This window comes from Bombina bombina, chromosome 6 (genome assembly GCF_027579735.1).
Source record: "Bombina bombina isolate aBomBom1 chromosome 6, aBomBom1.pri, whole genome shotgun sequence".
Classification (NCBI taxonomy): Eukaryota; Metazoa; Chordata; class Amphibia; order Anura; family Bombinatoridae; genus Bombina; species Bombina bombina.
Genome location: NC_069504.1, coordinates 1,035,864,928 through 1,035,880,678, shown reverse-complemented (window position 1 = coordinate 1,035,880,678; position 15,751 = coordinate 1,035,864,928). Strand labels below are relative to the sequence as shown.

At 39.8% G+C, this 15,751-nt stretch overlaps 1 protein-coding gene across 2 annotated transcripts in view; it reads right to left on the bottom strand.

Moving 5' to 3' along the window:
• The window catches only part of RNF145 (ring finger protein 145), a 356,711-nt gene that overhangs the window by 230,530 nt on the left and 110,430 nt on the right, over positions 1 to 15,751 (bottom strand). For both annotated transcript variants that reach the window (XM_053718778.1, XM_053718779.1), the window contains exon 4: positions 2,903 to 2,994. In XM_053718778.1, the coding sequence (XP_053574753.1) occupies positions 2,903 to 2,994 (92 nt within the window). The remainder of the gene's footprint in view (positions 1 to 2,902; positions 2,995 to 15,751) is intronic.

The window sequence follows — 15,751 nt, the reverse complement described above, 5'->3', positions numbered from 1 at the left end:
TACTTAAGATGGTGAGGGAAGAGAGCTGTTTGAGGGGGGTCAGGGGGGGGATCAGGGGATGGGATGTCTCAGGTGGGAGGCTGATCTCTACACTAAAGCTCAAAATTAACCCCACAAGCTACCTAATTAACCCCTTAACTGCTGGGCATATTACAAGTGTGGTGCGCAGCAGTATTTAACGGCCTTATTATTACCAAAAAGCAACACCAAAGCCATATATGTCTGCTATTTCTGAACAAAGGGGATTCCAGAGAAGCATTTACAACCATTTGTGCCATAATTGCACAAGCTGTTTGTAAATAATTTCAGTGAGAAACCTAAAATTGTGAAAAATTTAAGTTTTTTTTTTAAATTTGATCGTATTTGGCTGTGAAATGGTGGCATGAAATATACCAAAATGGGCCTAGATCAAGAATTTGGGTTGTCTACTACACTACAGCTAAAATTAAACCTAAAAGCTCCCTACAAGCTCCCTAATTAACCCCTTCACTGCTGGGCATAATATACGTGTGGTGTGCAGCGGCATTTAGCGGCCTTCTAATTACCAAAAAGCAACGCCAAATCCATATAGGTTTGCTATTTCTGAACAAAGGGGATCCCAGAGAAGTATTTACAACCATTTATGCCATAATTTCATAAAGTTGTTTGTAAACAAATTAAGCGAGAAACCTAAAGTTTGTGAAAAAAATTGTGAAAAAGTCAACAATTGTGAAATGGTGGCATGAAATATACCAAAATGGGCCTAGATCAATGCTTTGGGATGTCTTCTAAACATGTCAAGGGATATTCAGGGATTCCTGAAAGATATCAGTGTTCCAATGTAACTAGAGCTAATTTTGAAAAAAAGTGGTTTGGAAATAGCAAAGTGCTACTTGTATTTATGGCCCTATAACTTGCAAAAAAAGCAAAGAACATGTTAACATTGGGTATTTCTAAACTCGGGACAAAATTTAGAACCTATTTAGAATGGGTGTATTTTGGTGGTTGTAGATGTGTAACAGCTTTTGGGGGTAAAAGTTAGAAAAAGTGTGTTTTTTTCAATTTTTTCCTCATATTTTATATATTTTTATAGTAAATTATAAGATATGATGAAAATAATGGTATCTTTAGAAAGTCCATTTAATGGCAAGAAAAACGGTATATAATATGTGTGGGTACAGTAAATGAGTAAGAGGAAAATTACAGCTAAACAAAAACACTGCAGAAATGTAAAAGTAGCCATTGTCATTAAGGGTAAGAAAATTGAAAAATGGTCCGGTCATTAAGGGGTTAAGGGCTATTGATAGTTTTGTTAGGTTAGGGGTGTTTTTATTATGGGGGGGCCTTTTTTTTTTTTTTAAAGGGCTATTAGATTAGGTGTCATTTTTATTATTTTGGATAATTTCGTTTTTTATTTTACATAATTTTAGTTTATTTTTTTGTAATGTAATTTCTTTTTATAGTGTAATTTCTTTTTTCCCCCCATTAATTTTATATTTTTAAAATAGTAATGTTAGGTTACTTTATAGTTTAAACTTAAGTTTTTTTATTTCACAGGTAAGTTTTGTTTTTTCATTTAAAGAGTTATATTGTAACTAATTTAAAATTAGGGGGGTATGCGGTTAGGGGTTAATAGATTTATTTTATTAGTAGCGACGTGGGGGCGGCGGTTTAGGAGTTCATCACTTTTTGTGTCAGCGATGTCGGGGAGCGGCGGATTAGGGGTATTTAGACTAGGGGTTTACGTTAGGGTGCTAGTTTTTACATAAGTTTCTTTTCCCCATAGACATCAATGGGGTTGCGTTGCGGTGATCACCATTTCGCGATTGCAGGCTTTAGTTTTTTTTTTCTAACACTCATCCAAAAGGCCTTGGTTTTTGTACGGTATGGAGCTTATCGCACCATACCGCACAACAAAAATAGGTTTTGGCTTAACTTGTAATGGCAGCGCTATGAAATGTGCGATAACACTCATTTGTTTGCGTTATTTATGCATCCGGTATAGCGCAAAACTTGTAATGTTGCTGTAAGATAATTACATCGCTACATACAACCCCAGTCCTATCTTGCAGGGAAACTACCCATTGAAGGACTAAACAAATTTTCTTTACAGCAGTTTCTTCACCCACCTCCAGGCTCACGAGGCACTGAATGACTGGGAGAGAATGAGAAGTGGGAGGGATACTTAATGCTTTGGCTGGGGTGTCTTTGCCTCCTCCTGGTGGCCAGATGTTGAATTCCCAACAGTAATTAATAAATTAGTGGACTCTCCCTGCTATTGTAAAGAAATTTGCACGGCAGCAATTTGATGTGCTTACCTTGGCTGAGGCAATTTTTTGGCAGAAAGGTTCTTCAGTCTGTCGTTTTAGGTAAATAGCCTTTATGTTTGTCCTAACAATTTTTTTCGTGGCCTCCACAGCTTGGGTATTAGTTCCCAACAGTTAGGACTTGTGGACCCTCACCACTTTAAGAAAACAATTTATGCTTACCTGATAAATTCCTTCCTTTCTTGGAGATGACAGCCCATGAAACCATCCATTTTTTTTCCCTGGTTGGTGGCAGTTCTAGCTTGCAACTCTTTACCCTACTATGTTCCCTATTTGCCGTTTCTTGGCTATACGATAGACTAGGAGGTACAGGTGAAGCAGGAGGGATATTAAAGTTCTTGGTGTAGGGTGTCTGACTCCTCCTAGTTGACTCTCACCACCAAGAAAGAAGTTAATCAGGTAAGCATAAATTATGTTTAAAGATATCTTTTATATATATATCATAAAGATATATATATATATATATATATATATATATATATATATATATATATATATATATATATATATATATATATATAAATAATATAACCACTGTACATAAACACACTATGAAATGCTATGTTGCCTGAAAAATGCAAGCAATTGGAACGTACCTATTAGTGCAGTGAAAAACCGGTTCAAAGACAAGGGTTCCAGGTGCATTGGTCCTTCATAACCAAATTCCTGCTCACTGCGAACATAATCCCTGAAAGGCAAAGGGAACTGCATAAATACAAAGATGAGAATTCTTCCTGGTCAGCAACAACTTAGTTTACCAACTAATTATTCACATCTTTTTTAAAGTTATATACAATTCAAATACCCTTTACTGTCCTTTGCAGTTAGCAAATAGTGATACAAGTTTTAAGCAAACAGATTTAGCACAGCAAATGCTTACATATTTTAGCCATTTGGGATCTCTTTTGGGCAAGAAAAAAAAAAAAAACTTTACTCAAAACCTAAGCATTGTAGGAGTTCCCTATTTTTAAATACGTTACATTCCCAGCAGGTAATCCAGGTTTAAGAGCCAATTATCATACATGTACATACATCTGCAAAATGTAAATACATAAAATACACTTTATGCATATGTCGATAAAAAAAAAAAAAGTTTACCTGAACAAAATTTCAATAAAAAAGTCAAATAATGGGGCGGAGCTAACCGTCAAGCAGAGAAGACGTCCTTTGAGTGAGCTCCCTGCTCTATTTTAAATTATATAATAGATTGAGCCTAATAACAGAGCTTTTTAAAAGTTATTAAGGAGGACATTGTAATAGTGAAGATCTTTGGAGGTACACAGCATAGAGAGACTCCCTAGACACTCTTTTCTACCCTACGTTCTTCATTGAAGTAAACAGCCCCGAGGGTTCACCATCCCATTGCCTGAGACCGGCGCTCACACCAACGAGGTCCCTGCTTTGAGGCCAAACTACTGCAGTGCTGCCTAACTCCGGAGGGACGGGGCTCCGCTCCGGAGTCATTAAAGGCTACCGCAAGACAGGGTCGGATCTTTGTCGGCCTTACAGCTGGAAACAACGCAGACCCTGCTTGCCACTTAGGAATATTAGCTCCTCAGGCGATCCCACAGCGGCCCAGCAACATCTTCTATGTGGGGACTTACCGGACCTGGTTTAACTTGGGAATCGCATCTGTAGAGAACGCTTTACCAGGTAAACTGCAAAAGCCTCCGGTCTGAAGTGCGCAATTACCTTTAGGCGCGAACATCCGCCATCTTGGATCTCTTGCTGCCGCACCTCACATAGACTCCTCAAACTTCCAACTGTTCGCAGAGGCGAAGGGTAAGACTTGTTTTTCATGCATACCCTAAACCGTATGCCAGCTGACACAGTGTTTTCTACCTTCCTACCCCACTTGGCCGTAAAAGGTCTTGATGAACTGGTCTGAGCCATCTGTCCCCTACATCAATTAAGATAGTTTCAAGGAGAGTACCTACCCTAATAACAACAGCCTTGTGGCTATAAACATAGAATATAGACAGTAACGATATAGAGTCCCATCTATAGGCTCTATACCATTATAAGCTCCACAGATCTTAGTTGATGTGGCCGGCAGGGACCTGACTCTGGGAATAGAGAAAGATAATACCTCCTGAACAAGGTTGAAATAAAGGTGCCAGCAGATTACACGACTGGGGACAATTGAATCACGAAACTGCTCCCTAAAAGTCCCCTATAAGCCTCGGATGCTGCATTACAACTCCTAATCACTTTCCTGATAAAAGCTCTCCTAAGGGCTAGGCTAGCACATAAGTACCTCTCCCTATCCATTTCCCACTGAGGCCCGCTCAGTGGGTCATATCCACATTCCTTTCCCCACATCGTCAAAAGGTGACACATTCCCCTGGGGGAGAGGGTATGCTTTATTTGGCAATTTTAAAATCTACATCTCTGCTTGCAATGTACTGAAGCATGGCCTAGTGGGGCTAAAGGGCAAGCAGGGGGAGTGAAGCACACAGGTACAGCTACCCATATACGAAAAGAGTCTTCTCATCTCATCAGGTCAGTGAAGATCCTGGTACAGGAGACCCCTTCCCAGATATGTCACAGTCTAATAAGAAAAAATCTAGGCCCACAGGTCCTCCTAGAAGGACTGTAGTGGATCATTTTAGATCCTCCTCTAGAGACGCCTATGATTCCCCTCCCGAGGGGTCAACAACCATGGAGGAGCTGGAAACTGATCCTTCTCCTCGGAGCACTTCAGAAGTCCCAGCTTTAGACAGTATGGCAACTAGTATTGTACACACACTCTCTCAAAGGATGAATAATCTACAGGACTCTTTGACTAAGGCCATTAAGGGTTTGGCTGCTGAACACCGTAGAGATATCGCTGCAATTGGCGAGAGAACTGAGGCTCTGGAAAGAAAACAGGAAGACCTTGCAATCGACCAGGAACATCTCTTATCATATTCACAAAATCTGGCAATCCAGATATCAGACCTGAAAATGATGCTCTCTGACCTGGAGGACAGATCCAGAAGAAATAATCTAAGGTTCAGAGGAGTTTCTGAGGATATTCTCCCTACAGAGCTTGAGAAGTTTATCAGTGAAATCTGCACTCAGTTCCTTACAGACATGGAAACTCCAAGTTTTTTACTGGACAGGGTTCACCGTACGCCTAGACCTAGGAACATATCGGCGGATAAGCCTAGAGATGTTCTGGCCAGGATACACTTCTTTACACATAAGGAAAAGATATTGAGAGAACTAGCTAACAAGCCTTCTTTGCCAGCAAAATTCCAATCTATCTCAGTGTTTCCAGATCATAGTCAATCGTAATGGATCTCTAATCACTGTCACTAATATAAATGATGGTATGGACCTTCTCAAGAAATGGGATCTCAGAAAATCCACTGCCATCACAGATGATCCAGAACGCCCTAAGAGTCCCCAAATCACGGCTCCTGAATGGGTGCCTTCCCCACAAAGATCAGTCACTCCCAAAAGGGCGACCTGTCTTCATCAACCAGAGATCCTGCAGACACAGTTACCTGAACTGATTATCAGCCATTCCAACATAGAGTTAGATGTCTTTTACTGCTGATTTTTCATTAATGGGAGAATACCTAAAAAACTATTTAAAGGGGAAAACTTTTATTACAGGGGTTCAAGAACAGTGGGAATTTGTGAAAGGTGCCATTTTAGATGCAACCGCACACTGTATTAGACATGTCTGTAAAAGTAAAAGAAAGCAGAAACCAATTTGGTTTTCCAAAGAAGTAGCACATGCTGTAAAGACAAAAAAGATAGCTTATAAAAATTACAGACACACACAAGCAGATGATGATATGAAAATATGGAGACTCCAACAAAAAAAGACTAAGCAGTTAATTAGGAAGGTTAAAGCTCATGCAGAAGAGAAGATAGCACAGTCAGTAAAACATGGGGACAAAACATTCTTTAGATATATCAGTGAAAGAAGAAAAAATAAGGTAGGAATAGTAAAATTGAAATCAGTTGATGGTAGAATAATAGAAGGTAATAAGCAGACTGTCTCAATGATTACTTCTGTTCTGTTTTCACTAAAGATTGTGAATATACAATGTCTACATTAAGGGATGCTACGCAAAATAGAAACAAGCTTAACAGTAATCTTTTTACAGAGGATGAGGTTTTGTTAGCATTATCAAAAATAAATGTTACAAAGGCAGTGGGTCCTGATAATATTCATCCAAGGGTTTTAAAAGAACTTCGATCAGTGCTAACTGTCCCATTAACTGATCTGTTTAATCAGTCACTATTAACAGGAGCTGTCCCAGATGATTGGAGAATAGCAAATGTAATACCTCTTCATAAAAAGGGCAGTAGAGAAGAATCTGGCAACTACAGGCCAGTTAGTTTAACTTCAGTAGTAGGGAAATTAATGGAAAGCCTCTTAAAAGAAAGAATTATGACTTACATAAAGACAAACAATTTAGAGGACCAAAATCAGCATGGTTTTACTTCAGGGAGATCATGTCAGACTAATCTAATTGACTTCTTTGATTATGTAACAAAAGTATTAGACAAGGGAGGAGCAGTTGATGTAGCATATCTAGATTTCAGCAAAGCATTTGACACCATCCCACACAATAAACTTATTCACAAACTATATCTCCTTGGTCTAGATTTAAAAATTGTAAACTGGGTGGAATGCTGGCTTAAGGACAGAAAACAAAGTGTCTTAGTAAATGGAGTTCATTCAGCAGAGGGGGCTGTTACTAGTGGTGTTCCTCAGGGGTAAGTTCTGGGGCCTGTTTTGTTTAACATATTTATCTGCGATATCAGCAAAGGGCTACAGGGGAAAGTATGTCTCTTTGCAGATGATACAAAAATTTGCAACAGAGTGGATGTTCCAGGGGGGGTAGACAAAATGAGAAGTGATATACAACAATTGGAGGATTGGACAAACGACTGGGATCTAAAGTTTAACACAGCAAAGTGTAAAATAATGCATTTAGGGAAGAAAAATCCAAATGTTAATTACAGACTCAATTACACTTTACTGACTGTTACAGACGAGGAACAGGACTTGGGAATTATTATTTCAGATGATTTAAAACTTAGTAAACAATGTAGTAATGCAGCGAGTAAGGCTAGCAGAATGCTTGGATGTATTGGTAGAGGTATTTGCAGCAGAAATAGTAAGGTTCTTATGCCACTTTATAGATCATTAGTTAGGCCTCATCTTGAGTATTGTGTGCAGTTCTGGAGGCCATATCTTCAGAAGGATATTAACAAACTTGAATCTGTGCAAAGGAAGGCTACCAAAATGGTACATGGTCTAAAAAATAAAACTTACCAGGATAGGCTCAATGACCTAAATATGTATAGCTTAGAGGAGAGAAGGGAAAGAGGTGATATGATAGCAACTTTCAAGTACATTAAAGGGATTAGTAAAACTGAGGCTGTGGGTATTTTACATAAAATGGAAAATTCAAGAACAAGGGGTCATGAGCTCAAGCTAAAGGGTAGTAGATTCAGGAGTAATTTGAGGAAGCACTTCTTTACAGAAAGAGTGATTGATTTATGGAATAAACTTCCTCAAGAGGTAGTAGCAACAAACACTGTGGGGGACTTTAAAAATGCATGGGACAAGCATAGGGCTATCCTACGAACTAGATAAGTTTATACTGTTAGGTAAGGTCGGGCAGACTTGTTGGGCCTATGGCTCTTATCTGCCGTCAATATCTATGTTTCTATATGTTTTGAGAACTTTAGCATGGACCATACTTGATAATGACTCACTGTTTTTGGCTATTCCCCTTTTTTTTTTCCCCTCTCCCCATTAATGCAGGCCTCCGTATCATAATCCGGATCTATATACCTGTCAATTGTCATTACTATATCTTTTTTAAATGTATCGAGATGTATATTGTTAATGTTTGCTTTTTACCACCTCTCTCATTTTCGCAGGTTTAGCTGAAATAGGGGAACTGTAACACCTCATTAAGACCATTACATCACCCGATAATACTACCTGGTAATAACTAAAAAATCCCTTGACCCACTCTAGAGTAGATCTGGGTTACATGCCACCCCAGGAATTCTTATGCCTCCGATTTATTGCATAACAATACAATATCTCCGTAGTCTAGGATTTTTTCATACAATATGGTAGCTTCGGTTAACAAAACGTTATTAACTAGAGTAGTCAACATATCTAGTAATACCTCAAAGTGACATTGTACTTTTGTTCTCCCGACAATGGAGGTGATCAGCCTAAACCTTGATGGTAATTTGGGGGGAGTGTATAGTTACATTGTTACAGTTTCTTACAAGAGTTTCTAGTCAAGTGTTTGCTGAATGTTCTCAATGAAGACAAAGTTGTTGTGTTATTTTATAAATATTATATTTCTCCTTTGTGGCCTTCGGGCTCTGGGACACCCAGGGTCTTTGGCTCAACCTCAGATATTCATTCAGATTTTATCACGCCCAACTACAATTCCACTCAGCCGTCACCTTTGACAAGAGTCTGCTCTGGGGTGCCCTGAGGCCCGAATGCCATGGAGAGATTCTCCTATAGGAAATTATCACTCTTAATGCAGTTGTGATTATTTTTGTTTGTACCTCCATTTTATATATCACAGGGCCATCTGGCTCTACATTTGGTCACTCCTGACTTCCCCTCTCCCCGTGACCACCATGATGCCCCATTTCAGAGGTCACTCTATAGCTCAAGTATTAGATTATTCTTCTATGCCCTCCCCCCCCCAAACTAACTTCTCTCACTTGGATGAGAGCAAGGAATCAAATTGCCCCTTGGGTAACTAGTACGATTCCTTGTTAAGCGGTGTATAGTGCAGCAAGTTTGTTGTACTTTAGGATTTAAAGGATATTGTATAAAACCTGTGTTGCTTTTTGTCCCTGCCTTCTTCATAACACTGGTAAAACTATGCTCTACTGTCGAAACGCTGCTACACCTGACCACCAGATATCCAGTGTGCTGAGACCGGCTGGTCGCTCCCAGGTAGGGGGAGAGAACTCTCCATTTCTCTCTCACTTTTGTCGCTCCTTGCTTCTCCTCCTAACCCTTCCTATCTTTTCCTCTGTCACTTTTTTCTCCCTTTCAAATATGGACTCAGCTCCGCTCTCCCTCAAGTTTGCCTTACTAAATTGTAAGGGTTTGAATTCCCCAACCAAACGTAGCCTCCTAATTAACTACATGCACAGTAATAAAATCAATATTATTTTTGCGCAGGAGACACACTGGCTTAACACCTCACTTCCAATCTTCAAGACCTCACTATATACTAACTCTGTCTCATCAGCATACACAGACAAGTGGAGTAGCCATCTATATTCACAAACAAGTTAGCTTTGAAAACATCTACCTGGAATCTGACCCGGAGGGTAGATTCCTTATTTTGATTTGTAAACTAGATGGACAACTATTCACACTTGTAAACTTATACGCACCTAACAAGAATCAGCCTAGGTTTTTGGGAACCTTACTCCAGAAGGTCGACAAAATCAAGTGTGTAATTCTTCTAATAGGGGGTGATTTCAATATGATATGGGATCCATCCCTAGATAAGAAAGTCAGCGCTGATAAAACCCTAGATTCGTATTCAATCAATACAGCCAAAAAGTTTATAGATGCCATATTACAATATAATCTTTATGATGCTTGGAGAGCCCACCATCCTACCAATAGAGATTACACATTTTTCTCTAAGCCACACAAGTCCTATTCCCGATTGGACTACTTTTTCACAGACTCATGGACCTTGAATAAAGTTCGTGAGATTACCAGCAAACCCTGTTCATGGTCGGACCACGACGCCCTGATACTTTCTCTAGATTCTAATCTCCAATCGTCTTCTCGACCAAGCTGGAGATTACCTGATAGACTATGGTCTGAGCCCGATTTTCTTCCCCTTATTTAAAAAGCTATCACAGATAAAGGCCAGAGGTATATGGCCGAAACGCGTCGACAGATCTGAGTAAGCATAATACTGATATATCCATTGTACAGATTGCATATATTAGAGTATTGTTTGTTTTCTTTTTTTCAGGATTTTTTCTTTCTTTTTGCATAATCTTATTTTTAATGTCAAAACATCGTATCAACACTGAACCATTGATTGATTGATTTGCACTGACATCACCAACATCACTTTGGATTTCAAAATTGACACTATTTTTTTATCCTTTTTTATCTTTTTTCACCTTTTTTCATCTTTTTTATAACACATTTTTTGGAGGGATCTCATCATCTTTTTATCATCATTTTTTCACCACATAGAGTGAACACACATTTTTTCACCACTTTTTTCTAAATTGTTGTATTGGACACTGATCACACCTAAATCTCGCTATTTTTTTCTCCTGCACAGTATTGGATTACAATTAACCCTATACTACCTACCAGGAGCATCTTACACTTACTGGACTCAACCAAGGTGTTAATCACTTAACAGATACTCAGCATAAAAGGCTATATCATCAGCCACTGATTCTATCAGTATTTATAATTGTTTTTATTGTTTTTATTATTATATTGTATTGTATTTTACCCAACACTGTAATTTGCTATCATTTGTAACATGGATCCATGAACAATTATCAGTGTATATTGTTCTTTTTTTATTATTATAATTATTGTATGGAATAAATAATTTGTAATTTTTAATTTTATATTCTACCAGCTTATTTTAGCCTATTTTGGCGTTCCCTACCCTACCCTCAGCCTTCTTTTGGCGCTCACCTCTACCTTGCATATATCTTTTACACATTGGGCACGCTAGGGTACCCATCGAGGAGAGCTAGAGGCATCCCCCATCCCCATCTGTTTTTTGCGCAGGATATACACTTTCTTTATCCAAGCTGGAGATTACCTGATAGACTATGGTCTGAGCCCGATTTTCTTCCCCTTATTTAAAAAGCTATCACAGAATATTTGACCTTCAATTCTGATTCTCGAACCTTCCAGCAGACTATTTGGGCATCCCTAAAAGCATATATCAGAGGTGTTTGTATACATAAAAAGTCTAGTATCTCAAAAAAGAGAGGTGCCCCGGTGGGTCTTCTAGTCGCTAAACTGCGCTTGAAAGAAAAGCTTAATAAAGCCAACCCCACCACTGAGATTTCACATGAGATAGAAATCCTCCGTAGCCAGCTTAAAGAATGTGAGACTGAACGGATTCAAAAGGCCATTTCTAAATTTAAACAACTCTTATATTATCAGGAGAATTAAGCATCCTCTCTTCTGGCGCGCAAGCTCAGAGGACGATATTAGACTTCCTGTATCCTTTACATTAATTGGGAAGGACGCGCAGTCACCTCCCCCAACGATAATCGGGGAAGCCTTCTCGTCTTACTACTCTGATCTATACAATCTTCATAAAAGAGAAACGGATGGCCCCCATCTCCGAACTAAAATTAAAAGTTTCCTAACGTCTTTAGATCTTCCTACTTTAGCTGAAGACAAGGCTGACTCTCTCCTGGCCCCAGATTGGTTCCCTGCCATATTTTATAAGTCGTTTCAGAAGAAGCTCTTGCCACTCTTACTTAGGGCCTTCTCAGAGGCCAGAGAAGAGGGTTCCTTTCGCAATGAGCTGCTAGAAGCCACAGTGTTAACAATCCCGAAACCCAATAAAGATCCCTCTCAATGTAGAAGTTATCGCCCCATATCCCTTATAAATATTGATGTGAAGCTATACTCTAAACTATGGGTGAATAGACTTTGCACCCTCACTCCGGAATTTGCTTTGTCTGGACCAGGTTGGCTTCACATGGGGGAGGGAAGGCCCAGATAAAACCAGAAAGATTCTCAATATCTTCTCGGAGGCAAAACGTTTAGAGATGACCATGCTGGCCCTGTCTCTTGACGCGGAGAAGGCGTTTGACAGGGTCAGATGGGATTACCTATGGGAAGTTCTGCTACGGTTTGGTTTACCTGATACATTTGTTAGGGCTATTCAAGCCCTGTATAGTGCCCCATATGCTAGGTTAAGGGATTGGGCTTTTGGTCCTCGGCTTTCCCCATTTCTAATGGGACTAGGCAGGGCTGCCCTCTTTCCCCATCATATTTTCATTAGCAATCGAACCGCTGGCTCAGGCCATAAGACAGTCGTCTTTAATTCAGGGTGTCCACCTGAACCACCCAGAGAGCTTGGGGGGCAGTAGAAGTGGAGGGGAAAAAATAGCACTATTTGCGGACGATATCACCCTCTTTCTGACATATCCCTTGGGCTCAATTCCTGCACTTTTTGATTTTATTAACCAGTTTGGAACTTTGAGCTTCTACAAAATTAATTTCTCCAAAACTGAAGCCCAACTTAGAGTTTCTAAGAGGTTAGCTGGTATTAGTACCCAAATGTTTATCCGCTGGGTTTTTGGTACACACTCGGGAGGGCAAAACAAATTTTTTTTTTTTTTTTTACATTTTTTTTGCCCTCCCGGGTGTGTACCAAAAACCCAGCAGATAAACATTTGGGTACTAATACCAGCTAACCTCTTAGAAACTCTAAGTTGGTAACACAGCCATTGTGACCTACAAGCGCTCTTATCCAGATAGCGCAACAAACTTTACCTGTAATTCGGCAACCTGAAACACCTGCAGGCTCTACTAAGGTACAAAGTTTCAGTATTTCCAAAGCTTCAGTATTTCCACAGTAAACCGCTGTATTACAGACCACACTTAATGCTGGAAAGCATCCGACGATGATCTCACATCTATCATCACCAAAATCAAAGACTCCGAGACTCCTGCAAACCCCACGGAGAGAGAAAAAAAGCTCCAATCTTCTAAAAGGGTAAACAGTCTCAGCGATCGACTGATACACTATTCATCAAAAACTGAAACTCCTGCAAACCTCAAGGAGGTATATAGTTTTAGTTTCTTCAAAAGAGACATTGTAGCCATCGGATGTTCTCTCCTACACACAGGCTGTGAGATCGCTCCAGCCAAAGAAAAATATTGTGTCAGTTAAAATACTGGAAGAAAAAAAAGATTGTTTCAGTTCATCTACTACAAAATCCGTATACAAACTCCACACTGTAACTATCTAACAGAGACTCCATCCTATTGAAATATCGCTATCTATAAAGCGATATTCATTTTCTTCCTTTTTTTCATCTACCATAAAGGCTGAGCGTTTTTAACCAATCAGATTCCTCATATTACGGCATCTGTCAGCTAACCTGAGAGATTGACAAATCCGGAAACCTCTCCTAAATGTGAGTACCTATACACGCCCAGCCCAACTTTAACAAGATAAATTCACAAAGTGTGACCTTAAATAAGAACAATCACATATTTAAATACCCTCCAAACTAACGGAGCAATATATACGTTCTTTTTCTGAACAAAGGTACTAAAGTGAAATACGAGACTTTCCCAAGATACACTGGTTACATTGAACGCTAACATTGAGAGTAAAATCTCCACTCAGAGAAATGCTTTTATCCTGTGTTGTATTATTTCTCATTTTTTAAAAGAAACTTACTAGATTTTAAAATAAGATAAAGTTTATTTGTTACAAAATATTGTATTACTAATATCTGTACTAACGACACAATTTATATGGTAATAGAGCTCTTTTAATGTGATTTTATATCTTACTGTATACATCATTCTGTAAAATAAAACAAAATTTATGCTTACCTGATAAATTTCTCTCTCTTGTGGTGTATCCAGTCCACGGGTTCATCCATTACTTGTGGGATATTCTCCTTCCCAACAGGAAGTTGCAAGAGGACACCCACAGCAGAGCTGTCTATATAGCTCCTCCCCTAGCTGCCACCCCCAGTCATTCGACCGAAGACAAGCAAGAAAAAAGGAGAAACTATAGGGTGCAGTGGTGACTGTAGTTTAAAAATAAAAAACATCTGCCTTAAAGTGACAGGGCGGGCCGTGGACTGGATACACCACAAGAGAAAGAAATTTATCAGGTAAGCATAAATTTTGTTTTCTCTTGTAAGGTGTATCCAGTCTACGGGTTCATCCATTACTTGTGGGATACCAATACCAAAGCTTTAGGACACAGATGAAGGGAGGGACAAGGCAGGAACTTAAACGGAAGGCACCACTGCCTGCAAGACCTTTCTCCCAAAAATAGCTTCCGAGGAAGCAAAAGTATCACATTTGTAGAATTTAGAAAAAGTATGAAGCGAAGACCAAGTCGCCGCCTTACAAATCTGTTCAACAGAGGCCTCATTTTTAAAAGCCCATGTGGAAGCTACCGCTCTAGTGGAATGAGCCGTTATTTTTTCAGGAGGCTGCTGGCCAGGAGTCTCATAAGCTAAACGGATTATGCTTCTCAGCCAAAAAGAAATAGAAGATGCCGAAGCCTTTTGGCCTCTCCTCTGTCCAGAGTAGACGACAAACAATGCAGATGTTTGACGAAAATCCTTAGTAGCTTGTAAATAAAACTTTAAAGCACGAACCACGTCTTGTGTAATAGACGTTCCTTCTTTGAAGAAGGATTAGGACACAGTGAAGGAACAACAATCTCCTGATTGCATGGAAGATCAGATAAGGGGAATCACACTGTAAGGCAGATAACTCTGAAACTCTTTGAGCCGAAGAGATAGCTACCAAAAACAGAACTTTCCAAGATAAAAGCTTGATATCTATGGAATGCAGAGGTTCAAACGGAACCCCTTGAAGAACTTTAAGAACTAAATTTAAACTCCATGGCGGAGCAAAAAGGTTTAAACACAGGCTTGATTCTAAATAAAGCCTGACAAAACGCCTGAACTTCTGGAACATCTGCCAGACGCTTGTGCAGAAGAATAGACAGAGCAGAAATCTGTCACTTTAAGGAGCTAGCTGGCAATCCCTTCTCCAATCCTTCTTGGAGAAAGGATAATATCATAGGAATCCTGACTTTACTCCATGAGTAACCCTTGGATTCACACCAATGAAGATATTTACACCATATCTTATGATAGATTTTCCTGGTGACAGGCTTTCGAGCCTGAATTAAGGTATCAATGACCGACTCGGAGAAACCACGTTTTGATAAAATCAAGCGTTCAATCTACAAGGAGTCAGCCGCAGAGAAATTAGATTTGGATGTTTGAATGGACCTTGGAGTAGAAGGTCCTGCCTCAGCGGCAGAGTCCATGGTGGAAAGGATGACATGTCCACCAGATCTGCATACCAAGTCCTGCGTGGCCACGCAGGTGCTATCAAAATCACAGAAGCTCTCTCCTGCTTGATCTTGGCAATCAGACGAGGGAGGAGAGGAAGTGGTGGAAACACATAAGCCAGGCTGAAGGACCAGGGCGCTGCTAGAGCATCTATCAGCGTTGCCTGGGGATCCCTTGACCTGGACCCGTAACAAGGAAGCTTGGCGTTCTGACGAGACGCCATCAGATCCAGTTCTGGTTTGCCCCATAGTTGAATCAGCTGGGCAAATACCTCCGCATGGAGTTCCCACTCCTCCGGATGAAAAGTCTGCCGACTTAGAAAATCCGCCTCCCAGTTCTCTACTCCTGGGATATGGATAGCTGAG